Raw genomic sequence first — 27736 nt, 5'->3', positions numbered from 1 at the left:
AAGATAAATTTAAAACAGATTTATAGACTAGCTCTTGGAATAAAACATCACTTTAGGTGGTAAACTGGTGTTTTAAATTACCCCTCACCCATACAAACATCATCATCCATTTTGGACAAGATTCTTGACACTGTGCCAACAGGACAGGCCTTGACAACCCACAAAGAACTCTGGAACCTCCCACCCTCCCTGAACTGGTTTATATTCAGTGATACAATAACTACTCCCCAGGGCCCTACACACCCTATAAAACTTCAAGATCCACTACTATATTTTATAAAATCTCCCAAATATGAATATTCATTACAGAAAGAGAACACTGTTCCTAGATCATTTTCTTTCCTTGTCTGGTTCCTGGTACCTCACACATCAGCCATGTAAAGACCACCTTTAATGGAGGAAGGACTGCATGGTAGGCAACCACTGCTCCTGAGGGGTGAGGCCTCTTACCTCTTTCCTATGAGTTAAGTAGGTTTTCACACCACAAGCCTCTTACAGAAACAGTTCCGAAAACAAAATTCATGGTACGTCCTGTTAATGTGTTTCAATCTATGTCATGTTTAATTAATGTAAGCAATTAAGAACTTGGCAAACCGCCGGGCGGTGGTGGCGCACGCCTTTAATCCCAGCACTCGGGAGGCAGAGCCAGGCGGATCTCTGTGAGTTCGAGGCCGGCCTGGGCTACCAAGTGAGTTCCAGGAAAGGCGCAAAGCTACACAGAGAAACCCTGTCTCGAAAAACCAAAAAAAAAAAAAAAAAAAAAAAAAGAACTTGGCAAACAATTGTAAATGTTTGGGTTGTCAATACTTCTGTTGTCTTCTATCAAAGAAATTGTAAGTGTGGATGCCTCTGCTTACTTGATTCATGCTGCAAATGCCTGAAAGATCGCTCTGAGTGGAGAGCAAGTCAAAAGGACACTGCAGGCCAAGACAGACATTTCCTTTGATTAGCATGTTGCAGAATATATAGCACGATGTCTTAAGAATGCTCTAGGGACACCAGGGAGCAGTGTCCCTGGTGTCAGGATCTATGTTTTCTTTGTGTGCCCACATGCAGGTGTGGGGTGTGTATGCTGGTGGTGTATACGTTAAGGGCAGTTGCCCATTCCTAGGCTTGGTACAGCCACCACTTGGTCACTTCTGACCTACATGAAGCCCACAACTGTCACAAGGGTCCTTGCCTACTATGTCCTCAAGAGTGTAAGTTCAATTTTCTACCCATACCTAGGCTCACAATAAAAAACAAAGATGCCCTGAATTCTCTATTGAGCCAACAGCTCTCCTTACCCAAGTGTGATGCTCTTCCTCCCAAGCCTCTCCTTCCCTCTTCTGCTGGGCTCTGCTCTCTGGGATGCCACTTCCCTCTTCTGCTACTTCCTGAACCTGGCTTGCCTGGAGTCAGACTGTCCTCTGACTAATGAGCAGGCTCTTAGTCCCCAACTGGACTAGCTTCTGAGACCAGACGCCTGCAGTTGCCACACACTTCTTTTCCCACCAGCTCCCAGTATTCGATGAACACTGGCCAGACTGACCTGACAAATGGAGGGAAGTGCTGGGCAGATGTGGCTTGTCTCGGGAATGCACAATACTATGAGGGGCCATCCCATCCCTACATGGAGGGAGGGGGACAGAGCACCCTAAGAGCCCTGTGAAGAGTCACAGGTGAAAGTGATTTTTAAAAAGGCCCATTGGTAGATGCTAGAAACAGAAGATGTAGGGAGATGCTCATCTGAGAACAAAAGGCTGGTGCCAAACTCAGCCTCAGCCCTCTGGAGTAGGGGTCTGGACTCCTGCCAATACAACCCCGCCACTCTGCGTGCCCAAGTCAAGGAAGACAATATCCCAGAAGTAAAAAGCCACAGCCATAGATACCAGCAAGGCTGGAACCTTGTCTTTTCTGCAAAAACTTTGATGGCTCTTAAACTAGATGGCATAGAGGCCTGGGCATGGTGAAGAGACTTTTGGATCATAGAGCATCCATGCAGTGCACATTTTCTAGAGAAATGCAGTCCTGAGACCAGTTCAGTGGAAAGAAGAGAACTACTTCATTGCTTCCTCCTTTCTTCCTTTGAAGCCAGACTGTGCATCAGTTAGAAGGCTCCCAGTGGGGACAACAACTTGAAGCGAATGCTGAAGAACAGCATGGTGAGTCTGGCTGATGAGAAGTTCCGCCCCAGCCTCCAGAGCAGTGCTGAGGGGCCCAGGGACAGGCACTGTCTGCCTGGCCTGCTCTCTGCTACACTGACTGTCAGACTCTAGGTTGGGCCAATTAAGGGATCCTTGAGGGAAAGAAAAAATAAAACCCTAGTAAATCCAATTTAGCAATTCCAGGCTCTCTCTGCTGATTGTTATTGCTCCCTCTAAGTGCCTCCAAATGATCCATGTATAAAATAAACTCACGCCTAGAGAGAACGATATCCCAGAAAGTGGAAACCTTTGTCTCTGGGAACCTGTCAGTTCCGTGCAACAACACAAGTCTAGAGAAAAAGGCACACAGCACCACTGCAGCTGTGCCTGGCCACTGTGCTGCTGCCCCCAGGATGGCCCAGCTGGCAGCCTGACCAGTCCCATGACAGTGGCATTTCCTAGGCCTTATCAGCTTGCTTGCATCCAATACCCTCTAAATGGGAACGTCAGTGCAATAGAGGATGTTTGTCTGTGTCTAGGGAAACAATTTCAACTCCCTTCACTCCTATTCACCCCTGACCAGAGCAACAAATAAAGATGGTCAGAGAATCTGGAGGAATCCCGGTCCTAGGCAGAGACCACTGAGCCACAGCTACTATTCCTGATGGCCACTCGGATGATAGATTAGTGCCCCTGAATGTGGAATAAGAGCTATGAGAGGACCACCAGACTCCTACCTCATCCAGGAGAGGATGCCTCTCCGCTAAGGGATCAAAAGGTATGAATAGGAAGAGTGCTGGTCCTTTCTTCAGCTCATTGTTCAATAGCAGACTCTTGCCTCCATGGGGCTGCAGCCATCGGAAGAGGGTCTCTTGGTTTTCTGAGGCCCACTTGTAGATGTTCTCAGCCGTGAAGTTCATGACTTCCCTGGGGAAGACCTGCCAAGGACAAATTGGAGAGAATAAAACAGGTGAGTAGGACAAGGCGGAGCCAAAGTGCCAGCACTGTCCTCCAGAGGCCTGGTCAAGCCGCACTGTGAGGGAGAAAAAAGCACCCAGAAAAGGTACCACTGCTGGCTGTAAGGCCCACTCAGCCCACCTCTCCACACAATCTCAACAGGTGTCTCAACAAGTGGGAGAAAGCCACCACGGAGCAGGAGGTCACTGTCACACCACCTTTGGCTGAGATCGACTCACCTATTCACAGATACTCCCCTGCCTTCAGGTGGCTGAAATGACCTCTAATTATTTTGTCTAAGGAGGGTTACAGAATCTAGGCCTACTGTCCTTGGTGACAGGATGTTAAGAGCTTTACCTTATGCTTGTCAAGCACTGCCCCAGAGGCCCGGGTGGAGCTTCCACTAGGCAGAGGCTACAAAGGCTTTGTTCGTGGTTACCCCAGTAACTGGACAAATCCCTGGCACAGAACAGGGACTCAGCAGACACTTGATCAAATCAGTGAGTGACCTAAGTGCTGCTACCCTTTGTGTGTAGCAGGAAGGAAAGAGATACCTGGCATTTTGGCTTTGTTCTTCTGTAACATGAAAGTTTGAAAGTCCAACGATAAAAATCAGAGCTTCAAATAATTTCCAGAGTGGAAGGTATCACAAGATGAAGCATGTGGTAACCACCAGAATGGAGATTTAAATGACCTTATAATGAATGTGCCCGCTACTTCTGCTCTGTAAGCCACTACTATTCCAGTGACACTTCTTCTGATAAAAGGAATCAGCTGATAACAACTGAAAGCACCGGAGTGAGGCGGCAAGCCTGGACAGTTTCAGAATCACTTTACGGTTCTCCTTTTCTCCATTTCCCCTTCCTTGCTGCCCCGTGCTATAAGTACATGGAGGCTGAAACAATGGCGTAAGACAATGAGAAGTAGCAAAGCAGATGAAGTGACAAGCCAGACAGGAACAAGGAAAGTGGGAGGCAGTGGGAGAGGCAATCACAGCAGTGATGCTCAGAGTACGACAGGGAGGGCTTAAAACACATCGTCAACATTTCCATTTGGAAAACACAAAAACACATTTAGGAATATAAATAGCAAGAAGGAAAACACACTATCTGAGATACGAGAGACAGGTGCTAAAATGACTGGCAAACAAGGGGCACTGTGTGGTGAGTGCACAACAGCACTTGAAAAGACCCATGACCCTAAGCTAAGGGCAGAAATGTCACTGGATCCGAAAGCCAGTGATCCTGTTGAAGGCCAGCAATCCTGTCAACAATGAAAATACCTCAGAGGGCCAGTGAGAGGGTTCAATGGATAAAAGCACTTGACCCCAAGCCTGACGACCTGTGTTCCATTCCTAGGAATGGAAATGGAAATATATGGTGGAAGGAGAGAATCAACTCCTGCAAATTGTCCTTGGACCTCCACACGCGCGTGGGGGGTGTGGGGTGGGTGTGGGGGGATGGAGTGAAGATCAGCACAACCACAGGCGTCAGTCTTCACCTTCTACCTTGTTTGAGGTAGAGTCTCTTGTTCAGTACTGCGTACACCAGGCTAACCAACCAGCCTGGAGCATCCAGGGATTCTGTCTCTTCCTTCCTTGTCTCCATAGGAATGACATAAGATTACAGATGGATTGCTACCCCCAGCTTTATGTGGTTCTAGAAATCTGAATTCAGGTTCTCACACTAGCTTTACTCAATGACAAAAATAAACATAACTGAAAATAAAATACTTCAGAAAAATAACCTGTCAGCAGTGACTGTGGAAGTAGCAAGGACACAGATGTGAAGCTCAATGCTCAGAAGTAGGTAAGTGGCAGCAGTCCCAGCAAAAAAGCAAATGAAATCAGGGAACCAAGGAGACAATGAGAACCTAGGATCTCTGAGGGGAGAGGCTATCAACTTCTCCCTATGTCTTGACAAGAACTTCAACACTCCACGGTTACTGTAGGAGAAAAGCCCCTCCCATTCCTGCTCTTCATACAAGAACAAATGAACAACACTGCCCAGTGGAAGCTAATCTCAGAGAACATGGGCCCAGAGCAAGAAATCACCAACTGAGTAACTGCAGTTTCACTCAAGAAGGGCAACTAACAAAGCTGTATCACAATCTAAGAATCTAAGCAAATAAGTTCTAGACAGTGCATTCAAGAGCCCTCTAATGCAGATTCTTACCAGGGGCTGGGCTCTAGGGTAGGCTTATAGGAATTCTCAATGTGCACATAAAATCACGTGCTCTTTCCTAGGGAGAGGTCCATACATTTCATCCAGTTCTCAATTGAGTCTGTGACCTACATAAGGTTAAGAACCACTGCACTAATACAAATGTGATTTTAAAATACTTACAAGTGATGTGTTGAAATGTCTATGTAAATACACACTTCCAGAGTGTACTAAGGATACCAGTTTCGCAAGATGTTTATTTGTGATAACCCCAAATCGTACTGTTCCTAGGTAATCTGAAACAGAAAATTTTCCTTTATTAAAGAGGAGGCCTAGGCCTTAAAACAACCCCAAACCCATTGATCCAGTCCTAATGTGCCTATCCCCTAGGACAAGGCTGCTGCTAACCTGGCCTGGCCCCGGGAGGAGCAGCTGCAGAAGGTGGACTCTTCACTCCAGTCACTTAGGCTGAGGAGACTAAAACCAGCTGCAGTGAGCTGGCCTGTCTGCTTTGCCACCCTGTTCCCCTGCTCAAACAAGCCTACCTCTGGGCCAAAGCACAAGCTGGTGTCTCTGGACATGGCCAGCTCCTTGTCATCACTCATCTTGTTCTCACGTCTCTGACTACCCACGTACCCAGGGGGGAAGCTCTGGGGAGATGTTGGGACTCTATCCTATTTTGATGGCACTTTTAAGTACCTGTATTGTCTTATACAATTATTTAGATTTTCCAAATTCCTCTTAGGAATTCAAATTCTTATTTATTGCTGGTACCCTAATTGGAGGAGGATGACTCTGAACTTCTGATCTTCCTGCCTCCACCTTCCCAGTACTGGAAATACAGGAATGTGTCACCACAAGCAGTTTATGGGGTACTAGGGATCAAACCCAGGGTTTTATGCATGCTAGGCAAGTATTCTATCAACCGAGTGGCATTGCATGCCACTAAATACATGTGAAATGAATGAATCTAGCATATACAAAGAACTCACATAAACTGACATTTAAAAAATGATTTAAATGGGCACATCACAGAAAGGGAATGGACCTGGCTAATCACTACATTGAATAATGAGCAACCTCACTTTGAGTAAAGCAAAACAATACCACTTTTGCCAAACTGCTGAAATTTAAGGCTTAGGAAACACCAAGTACCAGTGGCCAGCAGAGCAATTGGAGCTCTGACACAACACTAGCAGAAAAGGTAAAATTTGGGACTTGACAGACGTTTGTGGACTGCTAGGAACAAAGAAGGATACCACTAGCAATCTCACGTGTACTAGGAGTCACATTCAGGGACACTAGCTAGTAGACACTGTACAGATGTAAGAGATGATGAGGCAAAACTATCATAACATGCAGAAACATCTCCAAGATAGCGGAACTTCTGTTTAAAGAAACAAAAATAAATAAATAAATAAAACCTCAAACTTGGAAAACAGTATTCTTTTCTTATGGGCACATGGGAGTAGAAGTGTATAGAGAACCTGAAAGGGGGTAGAGCTGCACAGTAGTCCCAGACACTCTGAAGAGTGGGACAAAAGGAATGCTTGAGCCTAGGAGGAACTTAAGACCAAGCTGGGCAAAATATGGAGACCCGTCTCTGAAAGAGGAGTAAAACTAGTTTGGTGTTGGGACACAAAGAGAGTTATAGCCTCATATGTTGAAGCTTTCATTACTAAAAATAAACAACTAAATTTAAATTTGCTGTGTGTGGATGGGCCACATTGTGAGTCTGGAGGTTAAGAGACAACCTCTGCTGTAGGTTCTGAGGATAAGACTCAGGCTGTCAGGCTTGGTAGCAAGTGCCCTTATCTGCTTAGTTGTAGGAAGATAGGCCTACAAGGCCGAGAGATGAGCCAACCTGGAGTCTGCCTGAGGGTCTAGCAACAGGCTCTGTTGGAACTCCTGATCATGCCCAGCCAATGAGGTGTGACCACACAATGTCACCGGATCAGGATGTAGCCTTGGTGCTGGGAGGAGGGTATATAAGGCTCTCTCCATTGCTGAATAAACAAGTCTGCTGTTCGCTTTTTTTTTTTTTTTGGTTTTTCGAGACAGGGTTTCTCTGTGTAGTTTTGGTGCCTGTCCTGGATCTCACTCTGTAGACCAGGCTGGCCTTGAACTCACAGAGACCTGCCTGGCTCTGCCTCCCAAGTGCTGGGATTAAAGGTGTGCACCACCACTGCCTGGCCTGCTGTCTGCCTTTTACCTGACTCCTGGTGTCTGTGCCCTTGACACTGCACCTCCTCGCCCCTACCTCAAGGGAGCCATTAGGACCCAGCAACACTTAGTCTTCATTATTTTTCAAGGACCATGCAATACTGTAGTGTTTGAACAATTCTAAAATACAGGGGATGAGTAAGATGGCACAGGGAAGAGTGTGTCCTTTCCTATCTAACCTGCTGTATTACATATGCTAAATAAGATCTTAAACTTCAAATGTCAACAACTTATATCCAAGTAGCCAAAGTATAAAAATATGAAGGCGTTCAACACACAAAGGTGTCACCCTCAGCCAGGCGTGGTGGCACACACCTTTAGTTTCAGCACTTGGAAGCAGAGGTAAGTGGATTTCTGTGAGTCAGAGGCCAGCCTGGTCTACAGAGAGAGTTCCAGGACAGCTTGAGCTGTTATATAGTGAGATCCTGTAAAACAAAAAAAAACAAAACACACACACACAAAAGTGTTCTTCAATCCCAAACCCTACCTGGAGCATTGCTGGGTAAGGAGCTGCTGAGCATAACAGTGGGAATGCCTCTCTACCATGGTAAACAATTCTAAACCTGAAAGGTTTAAAGTGAAAAGAGAGAAATATAGGAAGAAAAAACCAGAAAGTAAAAAGAGTGGTTTGTGAGGAAGCCTGTATATCCCTGAGCAGGGCTGTCTGCACAGGACTCAGAGCCACAGTCAGGTTTCACATAATTCAAAAACTAAACCAAGGGAAATGGAGGGAACCTAGTGTAGAATGCTAGCACTAGCAAATAAACATAACTGCAAGTGATTAACACCACAGTGAGGAGAAAGAGCCAACCTCAGTCACTGGAGAACTGTAAAGAGAAATGGACCAAGTCCATAAAGCTCCTTAAGAAATATGTTTCCCATAAGGCTATAAACTAGCAATTCTGAAGCTACCAATACTTCTTTGTATGTAAGTATACTGTCAATCTTTGGGCACCAGGATATTTACTAGTAGGGTAAGAAGTTGTACTGTAGGAGGGGAGGCTAAAATGTGTTACACTGGAATCAGAGAACATTATATAAGCTGGCTTTTAATTTGCACGTTATGTATATAATATAAAAATATGGATACATTCGTACCATGAGGGTATAAACACATGAGCTTCCTGGTTTTATCTGCTAGACCTTGAAGTGATACTACCAAAGAGTACACCCAGCACTCAGATCTTCATCTCCAAGTATTAATCTCCACGGAAAGGCACCAGGCTCTTACAGAAGAGGCTGATGAAAGAGGGAAAGAAATGTGTGTGTTGCAGTCCTAGGAATGGACCCTGGGCCTTCCACACGCTAGCAAACACTCTATTACTGAGCCACTCCCCAAGTCCCTTTAAAAATTTTAAATGATAAAACACATTAAGTTCAGATAATGAAAATATCAGGTGGAAAAAAGCAGCACCTAAGATAAAGTATGAACTGCCAGCACCTATGTGACACCATACACAGGAAAAGGCTGAATCTTGGCGAACAGCTGTAGTTCGAAGAACAGGAAAATTAGCCAATAAGGACACTGATTTGGTAGTGTGCCAAAGTCACCAGCGTGATATGCTGCAGCAGAAGAATAAAAAGTGACAGCCTGACTCAGAGCCTGAATGGGGCCATTCAAAGGCCCAGTTTAACTGCATCGGTATGAATGGACAGGTTGTCGAACAAAGCAGAGCCTAACAACTCGAACACAGTGCAGTTCTAAAACTTTACTTTTCACACATGAAGACATACAAATCATACTTCTGGGGAAGCTCCTGAACACAGTGGAGACTTTCCAGGAAGAAGTATCTCAAGTTTGCAATCTCATGTGAATAATTAACACTTGGATCAACATAAGAAGTTTACAGTCTAAAGTGGGCACCAGCATGTTCTACAACAGTACTCTTTGTCACTTATAAAATGAATTCTTTTGTTCTAAAAGTAGTGAGTTCCAATATTTTAATTAAGAAACATGAAAGCCAGGCATAACAGAAGATAAAAGGGTCAGTGCATGGTCATCTTCAGATATGTAGGAAGATGGAGGTTAACCTAGGCTCCATGAAAGTCTGTCTAAAGGAAAAAAACAAAACAACTTTGAATATGTTGCAGAATTTAAAAAAAATTGAAACTCATATTCTCTCCTCCCTTATCCCTCCAAAAAAAAAAAAAAAAAAAAAAAGCAGCCCAGTATGGTAAAGCATGCTTTTAATCCAGGCAGTCTGAGTTCGAGGCCAGCCTGGGCTACAAACCTAGTTCCAGGACAGCCAGAGCTACACAGAGAAACCTGTCTCGAAAAAAACGGAAAAAAAGAAAAGAAAAGAAAAGAAAAGAAAAGAAAAGAAAAATTAGCCAGTTTCAGATCTCTAGTAACCACACAGTGGCAAATGGTAGCAAAGATGACTACAAATGTGTCAAGCTCCTGGAGGAATATCTTGGTAAGGAAACAGCTGCATGTGCCAAAAGCTAATCAGATAAAGGGGACCAGAGCCTGAACTGTGGCCACCCACTCCTGGAGAACACACAGACAGACAACTGGCTTGTTTGGTGCCATTCTTAAGCACAGACAGGATATGCTCCATGAACATGGCGTGAGGGGAAGCAACAGAAGGCACTTGTACAGTATGGTGAGCTCTGAGTGGTCAGCCATCTTGCTTTGACTTCTCAGTCTCAGCTCCTGGCCATTTGTTAGAGGGTTGGGGCTCTTTGCCAATAACAGACTACCTCACTCCAATTCCCATGTACCCTATGGACAGCTTCAGTCACCTTTCTGTTTCTTGTACACATTTGTCACCACCCACTATGTAGCTCACTAAGAGTGCAAGGAGAATGAAAAAGGTGAAATTCCCCGTGATTTCCACTCAGGTCAATCTGGACTATCATGCTTGCATCAAGGATTTTGTTAGGGGCTTTCTGAACGTTCTCATCTCAGTAGGTTTTGTTAAGTACCATTTGCCTTAAATTCAATATTAAATATTAAAACTTCAGTTTAATATTAGGGAGAGCACATACCTTCTGAGCCTTGAACCACATAAATAAGGCAAAATATTAACCTTTCAAATGCTGAAGAAAGAGTAAGAATGGCTACTTTCATTAGAAAACAGACTAGAAGACCAGGTGTGGTGGCACCAGCCTTTAATCCCAGCACTTAGGAGGCAGAGGCAGGCAGATCTCCAAGTTCGAGGCCAACCTGGTCTACAGAGCAAGCTCCAGGACAGCCAGGGCTACACAGAGAAACCTTGTCTTTAACACCAAGCCCTCTCCAAAAAACAAAAAAACAAAAAAACCCTGCAGGAGACATCATATCCTTAATTCAACAAGGGCTTTTCACTTGAAGGCATACAGTAACAGTGCATGTCCAGTGTGGCTACAGAACACTTGAAATGCTAGCATTTAGTCTGATGATCCATGCAACAACAAACCAGTCTTAACAATGGCCAGCTATCTGTAAAGGACACAGGACTGCTGTGGGATGGTCTGTATGTCAAATGTGTTGCTGATTGGTCAATAAATAAATCACTGATTGGCCAGTGGCCAGGCAGGAAGTATAGGCGGGACTAACAGAGAGGAGAATTGAGAGAACAGGAAGCTGGGTGAGGGAGACACTGCCAGCCGCCACCATGACAAACAGCATGTGAAGATGTCGGTAAGCCACGAGCCATGTGGCAAGGTATAGATTTATAGAAATGGATTAATTTAAGCTGTAAGAACAGTTAGCAAGAAGCCTGCCACGGCCATACAGTTTGTAAGCAATATAAGTCTCTGTGTTTACTTGGTCGGGTCTGAGCATCTGTGGGACTGGCAGGTGAGAGAGATTTGCCCTGACTGTGGGCCAGGCAGGAAAACTCTAGCTACACAGGACAGGACAAGATCGGGATAATTACCAAGGATGTCATTTCCTCTCTACTCCTTCAGAAAGAGATGTCACACTCTAACTGCAAACTGAGCTTATACAATTTAACTGTCTCAGAGGCCTACAACACTTGGTGTGCTGGGAGTACTGTACTCAAAGATCCCCCAAAAAACAAACAGGCCAGAACTGAACAAGGCAGAAGTCTTAGACCCCCAGGAGACATAGCATATAGACACCTAACGGTAAGTATGTCATGGTCTACTTCCTAACTGAGCATCACCAGATTAAGCTACAAGGCATTTAATCAGTACGACTAAGACATAATTTATCTCTAGGGAAATTTCTCTTCTGGGCAAATTTTTCTTAGTTCTTTATATTGGGAAACAATGACATTCCAATAGGTAAACCAGTGTGGCCTGGAAACAAGCCTTATTTTATTATCATTAACTTCTAATTTCCCCCGCCCCAGGGTTTTAGATGAATTGAGAAAAGGAGAATAAGAAGGATAACAACTCTTCCAGTGCAGCTGGTGACTCCCCTCCCCAGTGTACTTACAATGATGACTTCAGACTCCAATGATAAACATGTCTATTAAATGAAAATCCTTCAAAGAAATGGACACATTGCAGAAATGCTTGTTTCCTATTAACTATTGCCAGAAATGTAACTTTGAGGTTTGTATATTTTCATGATTCTCCACATAAAACTAAAGCAATTGTATAAGGAAGAAATCTAGCACTTGGGCACCACAGACACATGCCAGTGCTTGACAAGATAGTGCTAACGTAAAAATGGAACATCCTTTCTTGGAAGCTGGACCAGAGGGGAGAACAATGCAGTTCCAGATACATGACTTTAGAAGACCATAAACTACAGAGCTAAATAGGCATTGTCACACAGCTTCATGGCAGTAAAACACACACCAGCACAGCAGCAGTCCGCTCATTAAACTATAAAGCACAGCGTTAAATGCTCACACAATTCCCTTTAAATTTCTTCCTTTCTACCCTTGGAGAAGGAAGGGCTTTCCAGGCTGAAGATCTGCTTACAAGACTTCCTCCACCTATTTCAGGCTGTACTATGTGCTAGTTGAGTCAGCCACCTGAGGTGTTTCTTTCCCTCAAGACAATCCTCTAAAAATGTGAAGACCATTCTAACCTCACAGGCCTATGATTACTGTAGAAGGATCATGGCATTTTCCAGCTGAAAAAGTTCCTTTATTCTTCCAATGAGAAACTGAAGGTCACTGAGAAGGGGTGCCTGGACCATGAATGTTTGCCACTAGAGTGACTTGTTCTCTGTGCATGGGGGAATCCTTGCTAGAAAGCTATTACTAAGTCCAAGAGAAAATTAAGATAAAGGCTGTCTATGAATGCAACTCCTTCTTGGAGTGAGTTCCAAGAAGGGAGAAGGGCTAGAAGGGGTGAGCTCTTCACCATGGACCTAGGCCCCTATCTCAGCTTCTGTATTTACAGCTGTATTATAGGAGTTTCCTGGTAATGCTGTAACAAATTACCAGACATTTAATGACTTCAAACAACACAGATTTATGTTAAGATTGTAAAGGGTCAGGTATTTAAAATGAACTGCACTGGACTACAATCAACCTTGTGTGTCATCAGAGTATGTTCCTTCAACCTGTGGGTCATGACGCCTTAGGAGTTAGATGACCTTTCACAGGGTACATAGACTATTGGGAAACAGAAATTTACATTATGGCTCACAACAGTAGCAAAATTGCAGTTATGAAGTAGCAACGAAATGTTATGGTTGGGGTCACCACAACATGAGGAACTGAATTAAAGAGTCAGAAATTAGGAAGGTTGAGAACCACTGCTCTAGAGGGAATCCTTCTGGCTCCTGGTAGCTGTCCACACTGCTTGCCCCTTCATCAGCCTTTGAGCCAGTGATGGCCAGTGAACTCCTTCTCATAACACGTAACACTCATACTGACTGTTCTGCCTTTCAATCAATATGTAAGAATTCTGACTACATCATCAGAATACACCACCAGACACCAGGATAACATCCCATCTCAAGATCGGCTGGTTAGCAATGTAATTTCACTTGCTCCTCACCATGTGACATCAACAATCACAGGTTCTGGAGTTTAAAAGTAGACTGTAGACATAAACCATTACCTCAGAGCATCAGCTTCCAAATTTTTAAAACTGGGTTAAGAACAGTTTGTATCTCAAAAGGTGGCAGTAAACACTGCATCACCCAGGGAAAGCCTGGCCCACAGAAATGTTCAAACATCAGCTTAACATGTTCAGCTCTGTTAACAGAAGCTCATGTATCGATCTGAACTGGAGTGGATCTTACAAAAATGTGCAAATGTAAGCCTGTGATTTTATTCTGTGAACCCTTAGATTTCTTTCAAATTTTCAATGCTTTTGATTCTTTGTCTAGGAGTATATTTCAACTTCTAAACACTGGAAAGAAAAAAAACATGAAGAAAGAGGAACATACAAACATACCCCCAAAATAAGACAAAAAAATACAACAAAACAACTAGAAAGTGAAAATGGAGTCATTCTCTAAGTACGCAGGCTCAAGGAATGGAAATATCTATACTCAATTTACTTCTGATTCTCTTGGAGCTGGGGTGACAATGACTGAGGGTTTTGCTTTCCCCCAGGCCCCCAACTGACTCAGCAGAGTCTCACAGTCACCTGGAGGCAGTGCCCTGCTGAGCCTTTTGTCTAGCTGGAAAACCATGCTTCCCTACAAAGACCTACCTGACAAACCTGTGCCCCACTCACTATGGACAAGCATACCCATTGTCCACATTAGTTGGTACTGACTGAAAAAAAAAAATTATGGTTCATGAAAGTTTATCTGTAGCCCATAGAGAACTGTTAAGCCCAAAGTCTCAAGAATCAGACCAAAATAGCCCAAGAAAAGTAATGCAACCTCCAATTTGGCCTGGCTAGTCAGGCCTTTATATTCCTAACCTTTAAAAAACATTGTTGTGGAGGGCAGAGGTTTCCTTCCCTGACTGTGATTTTTTTTGTTTTAGTTTCTTTGAGACAGGGTTCCTCTAATAACTCTGGCTGTCCTGAAACTCACTCTGTAGACACCTTGAACCCAGAGATTCGCCTGCCTCTGTCTCCCCAATACTGGGAAGGAGCGTGTCACCACTGCCTGGATTCTCCACAACTCTTTTTCATTGTTGTTTCCTAACAGGATCCTTTGGCCTAGTGAGATGGCTCAGCAGTTAAGGGCACTTGCTTGCTCTTCCAGAGAACCACATTAGGTAGCTCACAACCACCTGTAACTCTAGTTCCAAGGGACCCAACACCCACTTCTGGCCTCTGTGAGTACCAGGCACACTTTTATACATAAAATAAAAATTAAAATAAAAATTAACTGTCTCTTATAGCCCAGGCTAGCCTCAAGCTTTATATATATATCCATATATATATATATATGGATATATATATATATGGATATATATATGGATACCTTGAAATCCTGCCTACACTTCCAAAGTGCTGAAATTACACAAGGCTTATATAGTGCTAAGGACTGAAGCCAAGGCTTTGTGCACGTGAGGCAAGCTTTCTACCAACTAAGCTATATCTTATCCCCCTCTATAAGTACCCAAGAGAAGCTTTATTTACAAGTAAGCACATGGAGAAGGGCTTTTTCCTGTGCAAAAATTTACTTTTATCACCAATTCATGGTTCCCCACTTAGTTCTACCAGATGCCACCAGGTAGAGCAGAGAACCCTCCTCTGTTTCTTCTAAAAAACAACCATTAAAACAGTATAGCTGCCCGATCTCCCAAGACTTGGGGAAACTGGAGGAAAAGAAAAATAGTACAGTCGTCTTTTGCTATCTGGGAAAGAGATGAATCCCAGGACTCCCTGAGGGGACCAACAACTAAGGTATCCGAGTTCCTTATATAAAATGGCACAGCATTTGCATACTTCCTTTACATCTGCCTGTGTGCTTTGAATCCAGGCTAGATAATAATCTTATACTGTATTCTTTAAGGAATGGCAATTTAAAACTCTGTACACATGGGGCTGGAGCAATGGTTCAGTGGCTAAGAGCACTTGCTGCTCTTACAGAGTACCAGAGCTCAGTTCCCGGCACCCAAAGAGAGAAGCTCATAGATGTTTGTAACTACAACTCCAGGGGACTTGATACTCTCTCTTCTGGCCTCTGTGGGTACCTGAAAACACACACACACACACACACACACACACACACACACACACACACACACACACACACACTTTTAAAAATCTATACATGTCCAATAAAGACATCTTTTTTTTTTTTTTTTTTTTTAAAGAGAAAAAAAGGATAACAATATGTTACCTAGGCTGGCCTCAAACTGCTGGGTTCAGGAAGTTCTCCTACTCAGCTTATTGAATTGACAATTTTTTTTTTTTTTGGTTTTTCGAGACAGGGTTTCTCTGTGTAGCTTTGCGCCTTTCCTGGAACTCACTTGGTAGCCCAGGCTGGCCTCGAACTCACTGAGATCCGCCTGGCTCTGCCTCCCGAGTGCTGGGATTAAAGGCGTGCGCCACCACCACCTGGCGAATTGACAATTTTTAATACTTAACTGAATCTGCATATCAATAAAACTAACACCACAAAGTAAAGTAACAAAAAGGAATGGAAATTATTGTTATTAATTAATAATTCAGTGTATTTTCAAGGTGACATTTAGGTACCATGTAAATTTTAATTCAGTTCTTCAGGTTTCTTGTGTTGGGACAGTGAGAAACTAGGGGAGAAAAAGTAGGAAAGGACAGGAAGGGGCTCCAGGAAGCCTACCACAATGACTGCTACACTAAGCTACAATCTGAAGGCCAGACATGAGAAGCAGTGATGGACAAGAGCCACAGGACTTTCAACCCTTTCTTGGTCTGAGGAGATGGCTCAGTCTGTAAAGTGCTTGATGCCACAAGCATGAAAACCTGAGTTCAGATCCCCAGCACCCACATAAAAAAGCCAACCATGGTCATGTGTCTGTAACTCCTGGGTGGTAGGTGTGATGGATCCCTAGAGTCCACTGGCCAGCCAATCTAGCCAATTGGTGAGTATCAAGTTCAAAGAGAAATCCTGTCTCAAAGACAGAGAGCAACTGAGGAAGACACCTGACACCCACCACTGGCTCCCACAAGCAGATGCACACCTGTACAAGCACACCCAGGTGGACACATATAAGGCCAATCAGGTGATGCAGATTGAGTCTTTCAAAAGCACAAACTATGCTTATCTGAGCACTTCCAAGTAGGGGTGTAGTTCCTGAGGAACTACAGACTTTAAGGCTATTGTTTATTTACACATAAATTAACCTAGACTTATAAAACAAGCACCAGTCCTCTACCTCCCAAATTTCCATACTGACAAACTCAATCAAAGAAAAATTAATGATCTTATTCTAGGGTCAGACACTGCCAGCTTCTAGTTTACTGCTTCTCTTTCTTCCCCAAGGCTGCATCTCTTTTTATCAATCAGATGAAATGAAAAACCAAAATTTGCTGCAAGGGGTAAGGACTCTTCTCTAAGCATTTGTAAGGTTGATTGATGTAGGAGGTTTTCCCTGTATTTTATCCCAACCTGGACTACAGAGTGAGTGGGTCTCAAAAAAATTTTCTATTTTTCTTGAAAGGGCTAGAGATGTATAGCTCAATAGTAGAGCTCTTGCCTAGCATACAGAAGGCCCTGATTTCCATCCCCAGCACTGGAAAAAAACAAAAACAAAAACAAAAACCACTGCAGATCTCTTTTTAAAAAGCTACCACAGTCAATCAGTGGTGGCACAAGCCTTTAATCCCAGTACTTGGGAGGTAGAGACAGGTGGATCTCTGTGAGTTCGAGGCCAGCCTGGTCTACAGAGTAAGTTCCAGGACAGCCAATGGCTACACAGAGAAATCCTGTCTTGGAAAACAAACAAACAAAAACCTACCAATCTTATCAGAATGTAGTATTTTACTAGACCTCAGTACATTTTGTGGAAAATGATTATTTAAATAATCACAAGATGAAAAGACAAGGTCTCACTCTGTAATCTAGGCTGGTCTCAACTCACAGTAAACCTCCTGCCTCTGCCTCCCAAGTGATAGGATTATAAACATAGGCCACCATGGCCAGCTATTAGGTTCTTTAAGAAAAAGAACAATAAAGGCTGTTCACATTGAATGGCTTGAAGAGTACGTCTCTGCTGTCTGGAAGAGTGAGGACAAAGGCTATTCCTTTAGGCCCTAGAAGCACACAGGGTGGGGTGCAGGCCCACAGTTAACTACTTAGCACTTGGAAACAACCAAACATTAATGTGAGCCTTCTGAGACCTACACTAAAGAATCAAAAGGAAGCTTTAGTTAAATGAATAACCATGCTACCACTGAGAAAGGGAAAGTAAGCATTATGATCTAATGAATGAAATGACTTCAAGCCAATTCCCACATTTAATATAATTCAAACCCTAATCCAGCCAAAGGCATGGGTGTATATATTTAAAAAAAAAAAATTTTTTTTCACAAGAACTAGAAGAAGTAGAATCCATCTACTATTTTGCCAAGTAGTAAAAGCTTATAAAGCCATAAATTCACCATATTTACTTCTACAAAAATGATTACCTAAGAGTGTAGATGGTATGTGTCTGTAATCTGTACTTGGGAAGTAGAGGCAGAGTATTGAGAGCTGGAGGCCAGCCTAGTCTACAAAGGAAGTTCTAGGCCATGAGATACACAGCGTGACTGTGTCAAAAACTAATGGACCGGGACTGGAGAGATGGCTCAATGGTTAAGAGTACTGGCTGCTCTTCCAGAGATCCTGAGTTCAATTCCCAGCACCCATATGGTGGCTCACAACCATCTGTAATAAGATCTAGTGTCCTCTTCTGGCATGTAGGCATACATACAGGCAGAACACTGTATGTGTAATAAATAAAATTAAAAAAAAAAATGGGTTGGGGATTTAGCTCAGTGTTAGAGCGCTTGCCTAGCAAGCGCAAGGCCCTGGGTTCCATCCTCAGCTAAAAAAACAACAACAACAAAAAAAAAACTAATGGACCAACCAATCAAACAGTGGCACAAAGCAGAAATCTAGACTAAAAGAAAACACCAAAACAGATCCATAAGCAGTACAGCCTGCAGTCTGTGCTAAAGCAGGCACTGACAGAGAAAAGTTGTAAATGGTGCAACTGGTTAGCAAATGAGAGGGAAATCATCAACTGTGCTCCAAACTCAGGCCGAAGTAAAACCAAGTAATGAAAAATGCTAAATAAATAACTGTTAATTTTAAAAAAAATCTACTAGTAGTATTTTCAGAAAGAAATAAATTAAGAAAAAGAGCCAGTGGGTGTTATTTGTTTGAGATCTTGCAATACAGCCTAAGCTGACTTGGAACTCAGGATCTTTCTGGCTCTGCCTCCCAAGAGCTGGTACTGTAGGTATGCAACACCATGCCTGGCTCAGAACCTAAGATTTAACTACATCAAAAATAATGCTAGTGGGCTCGAGAGATGGCATGGCAGTTAAAAACATGAATTATTACGTGTCCAGAGGACTCACTTTAGATGGCTCACAACCACCTGTAATCTAGCTCCATGGGCTCCAATACCTTCTTCTGGCCTCTGTTGGCACTGCACACACATGGCACACATATATACACACAGACAGACACATAAATATCAAATAGATAAGTAACACTAATGCTAGCATCATTTCCTAGCAGTAAGGAGGCTGGGAAAAATAACAGGCAGAAATACAACAATGGGCTCCTGCTCGTGCCTGCTAGCAAGTACAAATTCCACCAGCTGACACAGTAGCACCAAGGCTGAGCAGGCCTCAGGAAAACAGGTCATGCAACTAAGCCAAAGGAGAGAGTTCAAACAGTAAAGAGGACTAGCAGGCCACAGCACAGGGCTAAGACCATATACACATTTCCCCTAATTTCCTTTATCTAGCGTGTAAAGATGACAGCAACAACAGCTGCTTTGGCAGTGGTAAAACTGACCTTACAATGCTACCCTCACACCTCCAAAGGCAACTGTGAGCTGTCCTCTTAGCAGAGCCCTAGCAAGACAGAACTCAGTATCCTGTTTCTAAGACAATTTCATTTTATTTATTTTGGCTTCATTTGTTTGTATTTTGAGACAGGGTCTCTCTAGGTAGCCCTGGCTGTCCTGAAGCTTGATATGTTGCTGTATATATCATTCTGTATAAATAAAATGCTGATTGGCCAGTAGCTAGGCAGGAAGTATAGGTAGGACAAGCAGAGAAGAGAATTCTGGGAAACAGGAAGGCTCGGGGGAGAGAGAGACCCTGCCAGCCGCCGCCATGACAAGCAACATGTAAAGATGCCTGCAAGCCACGAGCCATGTGGCAAAGTATAGATTAATAGAAATGGGCTAAATATAAGAGTAAGAGCTAGACAATGATAGGCCTGAGCTAATGGCCAAGCAGTTTAAATAATGTAAGAGTCTGTGTGTTTATTTTATAAGTAGTCCAGACTGGCCTCGAACTCAGAGATCCTGCTGTCTCTACCTCCAGAGTGCTGATTAAAGCTGTGTGCCACCATGCCTGACTTCTAAGACAATTTAAAAAAATCATTAAGATGAGCTTATCAGAAAGAAGAGAGGTGACTCAGTGGTTAAGAGCACTGACTGATGTTCCAGAGGAACCCAGGTCGTCCAGTGTCTGATCACACCAGGAAAAAGAAGAAGAAGAAGAAGAAGAAGAAGAAGAAGAAGAAGAAGAAGAAGAAGAAGGAGAAGAAGAAGAAGAAGAAGAAGAAGAAGAAGAAGAAGAAGGAGAAAAGAAGAAGAAGAAGAAGAAGAAGAAGAAGAAGAAGAAGAAGAAGAAGAAGAAGAAGAAGAAAAGAAGAAGAAGAAGAAGAAGAAGAAGAAGAAGAAGAAGAAGAAGAAGAAGAAGAAGAAGAAGAAGAAGAAGAAAAGAAGAAGAAGAAGAAGAAGAAGAAGAAGAAGAAGAAGAAGAAGAAGAAGAAGAAGAAGAAGAAGAAGGGCTTATCAAGAGTAAGGGGCCGGGTTGAGGATTTAGTCAGTGGTAGAGCGCTTGCCTAGCAAGTGCAAGGCCCTGGGTTAGGTCCTCAGCTCCAAAAAAATAAAAATAAAAAAGAGTAAGGGGCCCTACTTTTGAGTTCCAGGAATTCCCCCCCACACCCCCACCCCCACCTCCCCCCAAAAGCCATCGAGGAATTGAGAAGACACATGCATTCAGCTGGAACATCTGCTCCCGACACAGTAGTCTAAACACTTCAACTGATGTGGTCAAATGTTTCCCAGGCCTCAATTTGCATGCATAGTCTAAACAGGACAGTAACCTACAATTTACATTTGAATCTGTCCCATTAAAAAAGTAAGCACGTTTCTCTTACGTGTTTCTGTTATTAACAATAAGGAAAATAACTGTCCTTCCGAGTAAGAGAGAAAAGGGATTAGAAATTCAGATGCTCAAGGCAAGACTCATTTTAGGTAATCCTTCAGAATATACATATTAGGGAAGAAATAATTCCAAATGTGTCTTTTTCTTAAGAATATGATTCATGGGCCTAGAGAGATGGCTCAGAGATTAAGAGCACTCACTGGCTGCTCTTCCAGAGGTCCTGAGTTCAATTCCCAGCAACCACATGGTGGCTCACAACCACCTATGAGATCTGGTGCCCTCTTCTGGTGTGCAGGCATACATGCAGGCAGAACACTATATACATAATAAACAAATCTTTTAAAAAATGGTTCATTAAGCTTAAGTGGGGACTTAGTCACAAAAAGCAGGGTGAACTAGATTAATTAGCATGAATCTCAGCTCCTGCATACTTGCATATGCAGCAGGATCTTAAGACCTAGCTAGAATCACAGCACTGTGCGGGAACACCCAAAAGGTAAATCAGGAATGTTTTGTTTGCTTTTGACGTACTGAGAATAGATCCTGCACATACTAGAGGGAAGGCTCTACCACCAAGGTATACTTTTCTCTCAGATTTTTGTATCCTTTTTGTACTGGGGAGTGGGTCCTGCAATGTTTTCCCAACTGGCCTCAAATGATCTTCCACCCTCCGCCTCCTGAGTAGCCAGGACTGAGTAGAGTAGCTTGTAGCCTTCTCTCTCTCTCTCTCTCTCTCTCTCTCTCTCTCTCTTTTTTTCTCGAGACGGGGTTTCTCTGTGTAGCTTTGCGCCTTTCCTGGAACTCACTCTGTAGCCCTGGCTGGCCTCGAACTCACAGAGATCTGTCTGGCTCTGCCTCCCGAGTGCTGGGATTAAAGGCATATGCCACCACTGCCCGGCAACCTTCTATCTCTCTTGAGCACCCCCACGTTATTTATCTGTTTTGCCCTCTTCTAGCTTTAAGAAAGGAAGGGGGAGGGAAGGAAGACTGCTATCTTGTATCTGGAAAGGCTTTTCCAACTGAAAAACTCTAAATGAAAAAGCAGTTTAAGATGATGGCTCATCTCACTAACATGGCATAGCAGCATATAATAAAAGCAACCAAACCTTCCATGATCCTGAAATAGCACCTTCAGCTCAAGAATGTGATTTTCTGGGGTCACTGGGTTCCCTTTCATATATAACTTTATTTATGGTCTTCCAGGAACAGCTTTGAATATGTGCTCCTTAAACTTATTTAAGTTGTATTTTGTTTTGACAGTTCAAACCTGAAGTCAGACCTAGTAGAACAGGCCTGCAATCTCAGCTGTTTCGCAGGCTCAGGCAGGAGAACTGCAAGTTCAAAGCCAGCCTGCACAACTTAGTGAGACCTTGTCTCAAGATGAAAAGAGAGGGTTGGGAGGTAGCTAAGGGAAAGAGCATAAGGCAGCAGGTCCAATTCTAAGCGCAGATCTTCACTATGCCAAAGTCACTGAGGCTGTGAAGCCCAGTCTTTTAAGGAGACAGAAGACATTTACATAAGTTTGTTTTTCTCCCCCATTATTTCCCAGACAAGAAAATGTGAGTATAGTCAATTCTCTGTGCACCCCAAGACAATGTGCACATTAAAATGGTCACTAACACAATTGTTTGATATAATAATGATATGCTGCTACAAGTTTTTAAACCTGAAGTGCTGCGGGCCGCAGGAATATAAGAACTCAGCTGGTTTTGGCAAAGTCACTACCTGGAGGAATCAGGGAATTCCTCCAGAGGAAGCCAAATCCCAAGGAGTTTTTGGTGTTGCTTGGCTTGTTATATATCAGCTGTATTCTGTTATTAAAGTCATGTGTGCCTTCACAGTTTTCCCAATTAACTTTTCCCCAAGAAGGGCTAACAGTGTGGACTGATCACTCTCTGGACATACACATTCCAGGTATTTGGAGAACAGCCTCAGGAAAGGCTTTCTCTGGAATCAGATATCTCCCTTGGCCACTTTCAAGGACTAGCAGTAATAACAGTCCACATGCAAGTCTCCTGATTTAAGGTAAATTCCACAAGGAGACACCACCTAGGTCAGGTGGACGTTAAGTAATAGCTTTACACAATTCAGCTCGGACCCTCCTTTCTTACAGCCTTACTAACTTTATAGACCGCTAACTCCTTACCTAACCACTTCTAGGAATATTTAGATAACCTTCTGCGCTGACAGCTATGCTCAGCCAGAACCCCAGTTCAAGCCTCCCTGTAATTATCACCATTGGCAGCATCCAGCCAGGTCTATCCCCAGATGGAGGAAAGTACCTTATCAGAGATTCTTCCGTACTCTCTAAGAACAGACTTAAGTATCCAGACTACCCATTTGAGAAGGCCTGGTGGATGTGCCAATTAAGCTTTACTTTCTCCTTTCCCAAACCTTACCTCTAGTTCCAGATCTCCCTTTAACTATCACCAAAGGCATCTAGCTGTACACAGGTTGCCTAGCGACTGAGCACACTTCCCCCCACCCTGCAGAAAAATGGCAGATAGCTTGGACAGATAGGAGCCACAAAAAAAAGAAGGCAGTTTTATTTTCTCCCATTGACCTAGCAACTTATAGATGCTTAACATTTTCTACTAATCACGTTTAAGAGTTTAATAGTTGAGCACATATGCTGTGGGATGTTCTGTATGGCAAATGTGTTGCTAATTAGTCAATAAATAAAACACTGATTGGCCATTGGCTAGGCAGGAAGTGTAGGCGGGACAAGGAGGAGAATAAAGCTGGGAAGTGGAAGGCTGAGTCAGAGAGACACTGCCATAGCCACGAACCATGTGGCAAGGTATAGATTAATAGAAATGGATTAATTTAAGCTGTAAGAACAGTTAGCAAGAAGCCTGCCATGGCCATACAGTTTGTAACCAATATAAGTCTCTGTGTTTACTTGGTTGGGTCTGAGAGGCTGTGGGACTGGCGGGTAAGAGAGATTTGTCCTGACTGTGGGCCAGGCAGGAAAACTCAAGCTACACACATAAGATCCCTCTTCTTAGATATTACCCGAATTTAGCCTTTAGTTAATTCATTTCCCCATTGGTCACTTCCCTTTGGGGTTGCAAATGATAATTAACGGTTATTGCCTCTCAATGTGATTCTTATCACCCCTCCGTTTGACCCTGGAAGCCTGGCTTTATATACCAGGACTTCCAGGGCATGAGAGACAGAGAAGGGAAAAGAGAATGGAAGAACTAGATGGGTAAGAACTTGAGGGGAACAAACAGAGATGGGGAAGAAGTAGATTGAAGGGCTAGAAGAGAGTACTAGAGGAATGAGATGGAAGATGAAGAAGAGCCAGATGGGGAAGTACTAGCTGGGTAAGAACAAGGTGAAAATGACCTAGATGAGGCAGAGTTAAGACAAGAGAATTAAGATAGAACTTAGAGGGAGCAGTAGATAAATATAGAGAGAAATCAGGCAAGATAGGAGCTAGGCACGAGAACGGAACTGAAGCTGTGTATATAGGATGTTATGCCAGAGGAATTAAAGCAAGTGGACTACAGAGCTCGGTGTGCTGAGATTCTATTTCCTGAAAATAGTCCTCGCCGTTAGTAGTTCTCTCTCCTGAGCCCCTGGGATGAATAATATTAAGGCTGGTCCCTCTAATATTATACAAGACTGAAGTAATCTAACACCAAGTAAAAAAAACAGATGGTTAAACTGGGCAGTGGTGGCACATGCCTTTAATCCCAGCACTTGGGAGGCAGAGGCAGGTGGATCTCTGACTTCGAGGCCAGCCTGATCTACAGAGCTTGTTCCAGGACAGCCAGAGCTACACAGTGAGACCCTGAATCAAAAACCAAACAAACAAAACAAAACAGATGGTTAATCTATTGGGGTAACATGGTATATAGCCTTTAATGTGATCACTCACTTGGCAAATACCCTGCTACATGCCAGCCACTGGAAAAAAACACATGGTCCCTACCCCTAGAAACCTGAGTCTGGGAAAGATGAAAGACATTAAACAAATTTCTTTATAATTACATTCATAAATGCATCCATGCAGCGTTAAGTAGAGAGAAATAACAAAGAACTCAATTTAGATTGGGGGAGGGACTTATTAGTCACTGAACTGTAAGAGTAATATTTGAGCTGGACCGTGAAGGGTGAATAGGAGTTTGACAAGTAGAGGGCTTGGGGCATTTTACCTTCTAGACAAGACTAACATTTGAAAAGGTATCATGGGAGGAGGAAGGCAGAGGCTGGAAACAGCTAAGTGTCCACTGTCTAGTCCAGGTGCAGATAAAGCACCAGTGGTAACAAAAGAGCCAGAGACAAGTGTGTAGATGAATGCAGCCAATAGAACTGACAGACAGACTCAGTCATGACCTTGAGAGGACACAAAACAACACGGAAAGAGGTAGAGGACATGGCATTCGTACACACAACATGGACCTGAGAAGAGTGAAACTGACACAGGCTCGTGATGTACGGTGGCATACCTGTGACCTTTGGAGACCACCTGTGAAGGAAGGGTCCTGCTGAGCTATGGCATAGCATAGCCAGCTAGGAGATTAGGTAAGCACTGAGTCAGACCAAAACCTGTCAACTTCATGCTAAAAGATGACAATAACATAACAAACACATTTTAAAGCAGAGAACATAGTTTTGTCATCAGAGGGTCAAACTATTTTATAATAATGTGCTAAACATAATAAAGAATGTATTTGATTATTTTATTAATTAATTCATTTTTAGGCAGGGTCTCACTATGTAGACCAGACTGACCTGGAACTTACAGAGATTCACCTGCCTCTGCCTCCCAAGTGCTAGGATTAAAGGCATGCACCACCATGCCCAGCAAGAGAATATATTTGGAATAGTACAATGCTTTGTTAATAGAAATTAAACAAAACATTTATTAAAAATACATTGAGAAAAGGAGCCTAGCAAATTAGAAAATATAATCATAAAGATACTACATGCCAAAACATATCAAAAGAATACATCTCTGCTAAAGTGCCAATGTCTTAACACACATCAGCTTTACCTTTCTTTAAAGAGTGCAGTGCTGAGGTGAAGAAGGTCAAGTAGCCAGGAGGCTGGGGTGAGCCACTGAACTCAAAGAAGCCGAGTACTCCAGGCTGCAAGAACAAGAGCACAATTAGGTGACAAGAGGCACTGCCAGCCCTGCGATGAACAGCTGCTATCTTAAGTCTATGAAAACATGACGCCAGGCAAGGATGGTCAATGTACTGCTGCATTTCATTTTCTAAACCTGACCACCCGAGGAAGACTGTGGGCTGCAGTGAACTTCTCCATTTCTGTGGGCAGCACAGAGCGCTGGCAGTAAACACCACCATGTTCAGATTTTCATCCCTGTGGTTCAACCATTCTGGGTAAAGTATATTAGTAATGTCACTGTATCTTTCTTAGGTTTCTCTTTCAATCAACTCCTCTCCAAATTTACCACCCCTTTGGTAGACACTGGATTGTATCTGGCTGGCTTCCCCTGTAATCAGGTCTCTCTTTTTTCCCCACATCCAATACCACCGAGTGGCAAGGCCCCTTTCTGGTCAGGTTAGCTACCGAGACCCAACTCTGGCCCTTTTTCCCCACCTTCCTCAAACTCAATGCCACCTGCTTAATCTGCTCCTCTAAGCTTAGCACAGAGCAGCCCTTCAATATGACAAACTAAAATTAACTCCTCCCTACAACACATCTGCTTCACTTGCTCCCTCTTTGAAGGTCCCATGGTACCCCTGTCTGGATTGGTTCTGTGGCAATCACATCTATTTAAAAAGCTCAGCAGTTGTGAGATCCTGAGGAAAGAATGATGGGGCTAGAATCAGAAGAGCCAAGCTCAAGCCAAAGCTTCAGGAGCTAAGTATATGGCCTTGGAATGACCTTTGTGTGAGCAGCGGTTCCATATTGGCATCAGGGCCAATTCACTGGTAAAGGTGAACAAAGTCTTCGACACAAGGTGCTAGTTTCATGTAGTCAAGCCCCTTTCTAGCTTTAATGCCCTCAGCCTCATGCTTCTAGTAGGTAACTGAAAAGGCAGATCCTTGGGACAAAACTGGATTCAAAAGTTTAAGACAGAAATTTCCTATGTTGGTAACATTTAAAACCACTGCTAACCAGTCACGGTGGCTCAAGCACATAATTCCAGTCTTCAGAAAGCAGAAGCAGCAGGCCAGCCTGTTCTACACAGGGTTACACAATGAGACCTTGTCACAAAAATAAAAATAAATAAAAACAAAGAAAAGGACCAGCATAGTGGTACCTATAAACCCAGCACTTGGCAGGAAAAAAATAGGAGGATCAAGAGTTCAAAGTTGTTATATATGAATCTGAGGCCAGCCTGGGCTGCATGAAACCCTGTTTCAGACAACGAAATTCCTCCCCCCACCAAAATCAGTTTACTACACAAAAGAGGACATTTCTGATCCATACTGGAGGATTCTTTTCAATCTAAACTATCTGGTTAACTCTAGATTCAATTAACTCAACTGGTCTTCACTGGGGGGTGGGGGGGGGAGACACACACTGAGATGAAATGTTTAATCCTAACAAATAGAAAAATCTAGTAAATAGCCAATTTCTCAAACTAAAGAAATAAAGCTGTTTTGTTTTGTTTTGTTTTGTTTTCATGTAATTTAAAGTACTGGGGATAGAACCCAGGGCCTCTTACATGGGTAAGTACACTCTCCCATGTACCCCCAGTAAAAGCAAACACTAGAAACTTTTGTCCTATTCCTTCAGAACTCCTTAAAACAAGCCAGCCTACAGTGGACTTACAACAAGTTTGCTTTCTTAAGGTTTCCAGCCATTCCAAAACAGAATAAGTTTGCTACCATAAACAAAAGACAGAACCTTCAGAAATTCTAGAAACTGTTAATACTATACAAAAACAGAAAGCTAATGACTCAATTAAACTCCTTTAATTTCTGATCATTCTCCTGAACTAAAGCCAATGGAGTAAAATAGTTCTAAATATGAATAAATAAACATTCCATGTAAATTTTCTCTTTTCACATCACATTACCTTAGGGAGGTTCATGAAAATGGACATATATATATATATGATCCATAGATATGTATTTATCC

General features: G+C 43.1%; 1 protein-coding gene across 5 annotated transcripts in view; it reads right to left on the bottom strand.

The window, feature by feature from the left end:
* Nucleotides 1-27736, bottom strand: part of Txndc11 (thioredoxin domain containing 11) — a 72839-nt gene that overhangs the window by 18390 nt on the left and 26713 nt on the right. For 4 of the 5 annotated variants that reach the window (XM_059269987.1, XM_059269986.1, XM_059269988.1 and 1 more), the window contains 3 exons: nt 25677-25770; nt 5429-5541; nt 2864-3064 (listed from right to left, as the gene is read on the bottom strand). In XM_059269987.1, the coding sequence (XP_059125970.1) occupies nt 2864-3064; nt 5429-5541; nt 25677-25770 (408 nt within the window). Of the gene's footprint in view, nt 1-2863; nt 3065-5428; nt 5542-25676; nt 25771-27427; nt 27459-27736 lie in introns of those variants that run through there. The other variant, XM_059269990.1, reaches the window with a different exon arrangement.

This window comes from Peromyscus eremicus, chromosome 8a, assembly GCF_949786415.1.
Source record: "Peromyscus eremicus chromosome 8a, PerEre_H2_v1, whole genome shotgun sequence".
NCBI classification, from domain to species: Eukaryota; Metazoa; Chordata; class Mammalia; order Rodentia; family Cricetidae; genus Peromyscus; species Peromyscus eremicus.
This window is presented reverse-complemented; position numbering and strand designations above follow the sequence as displayed.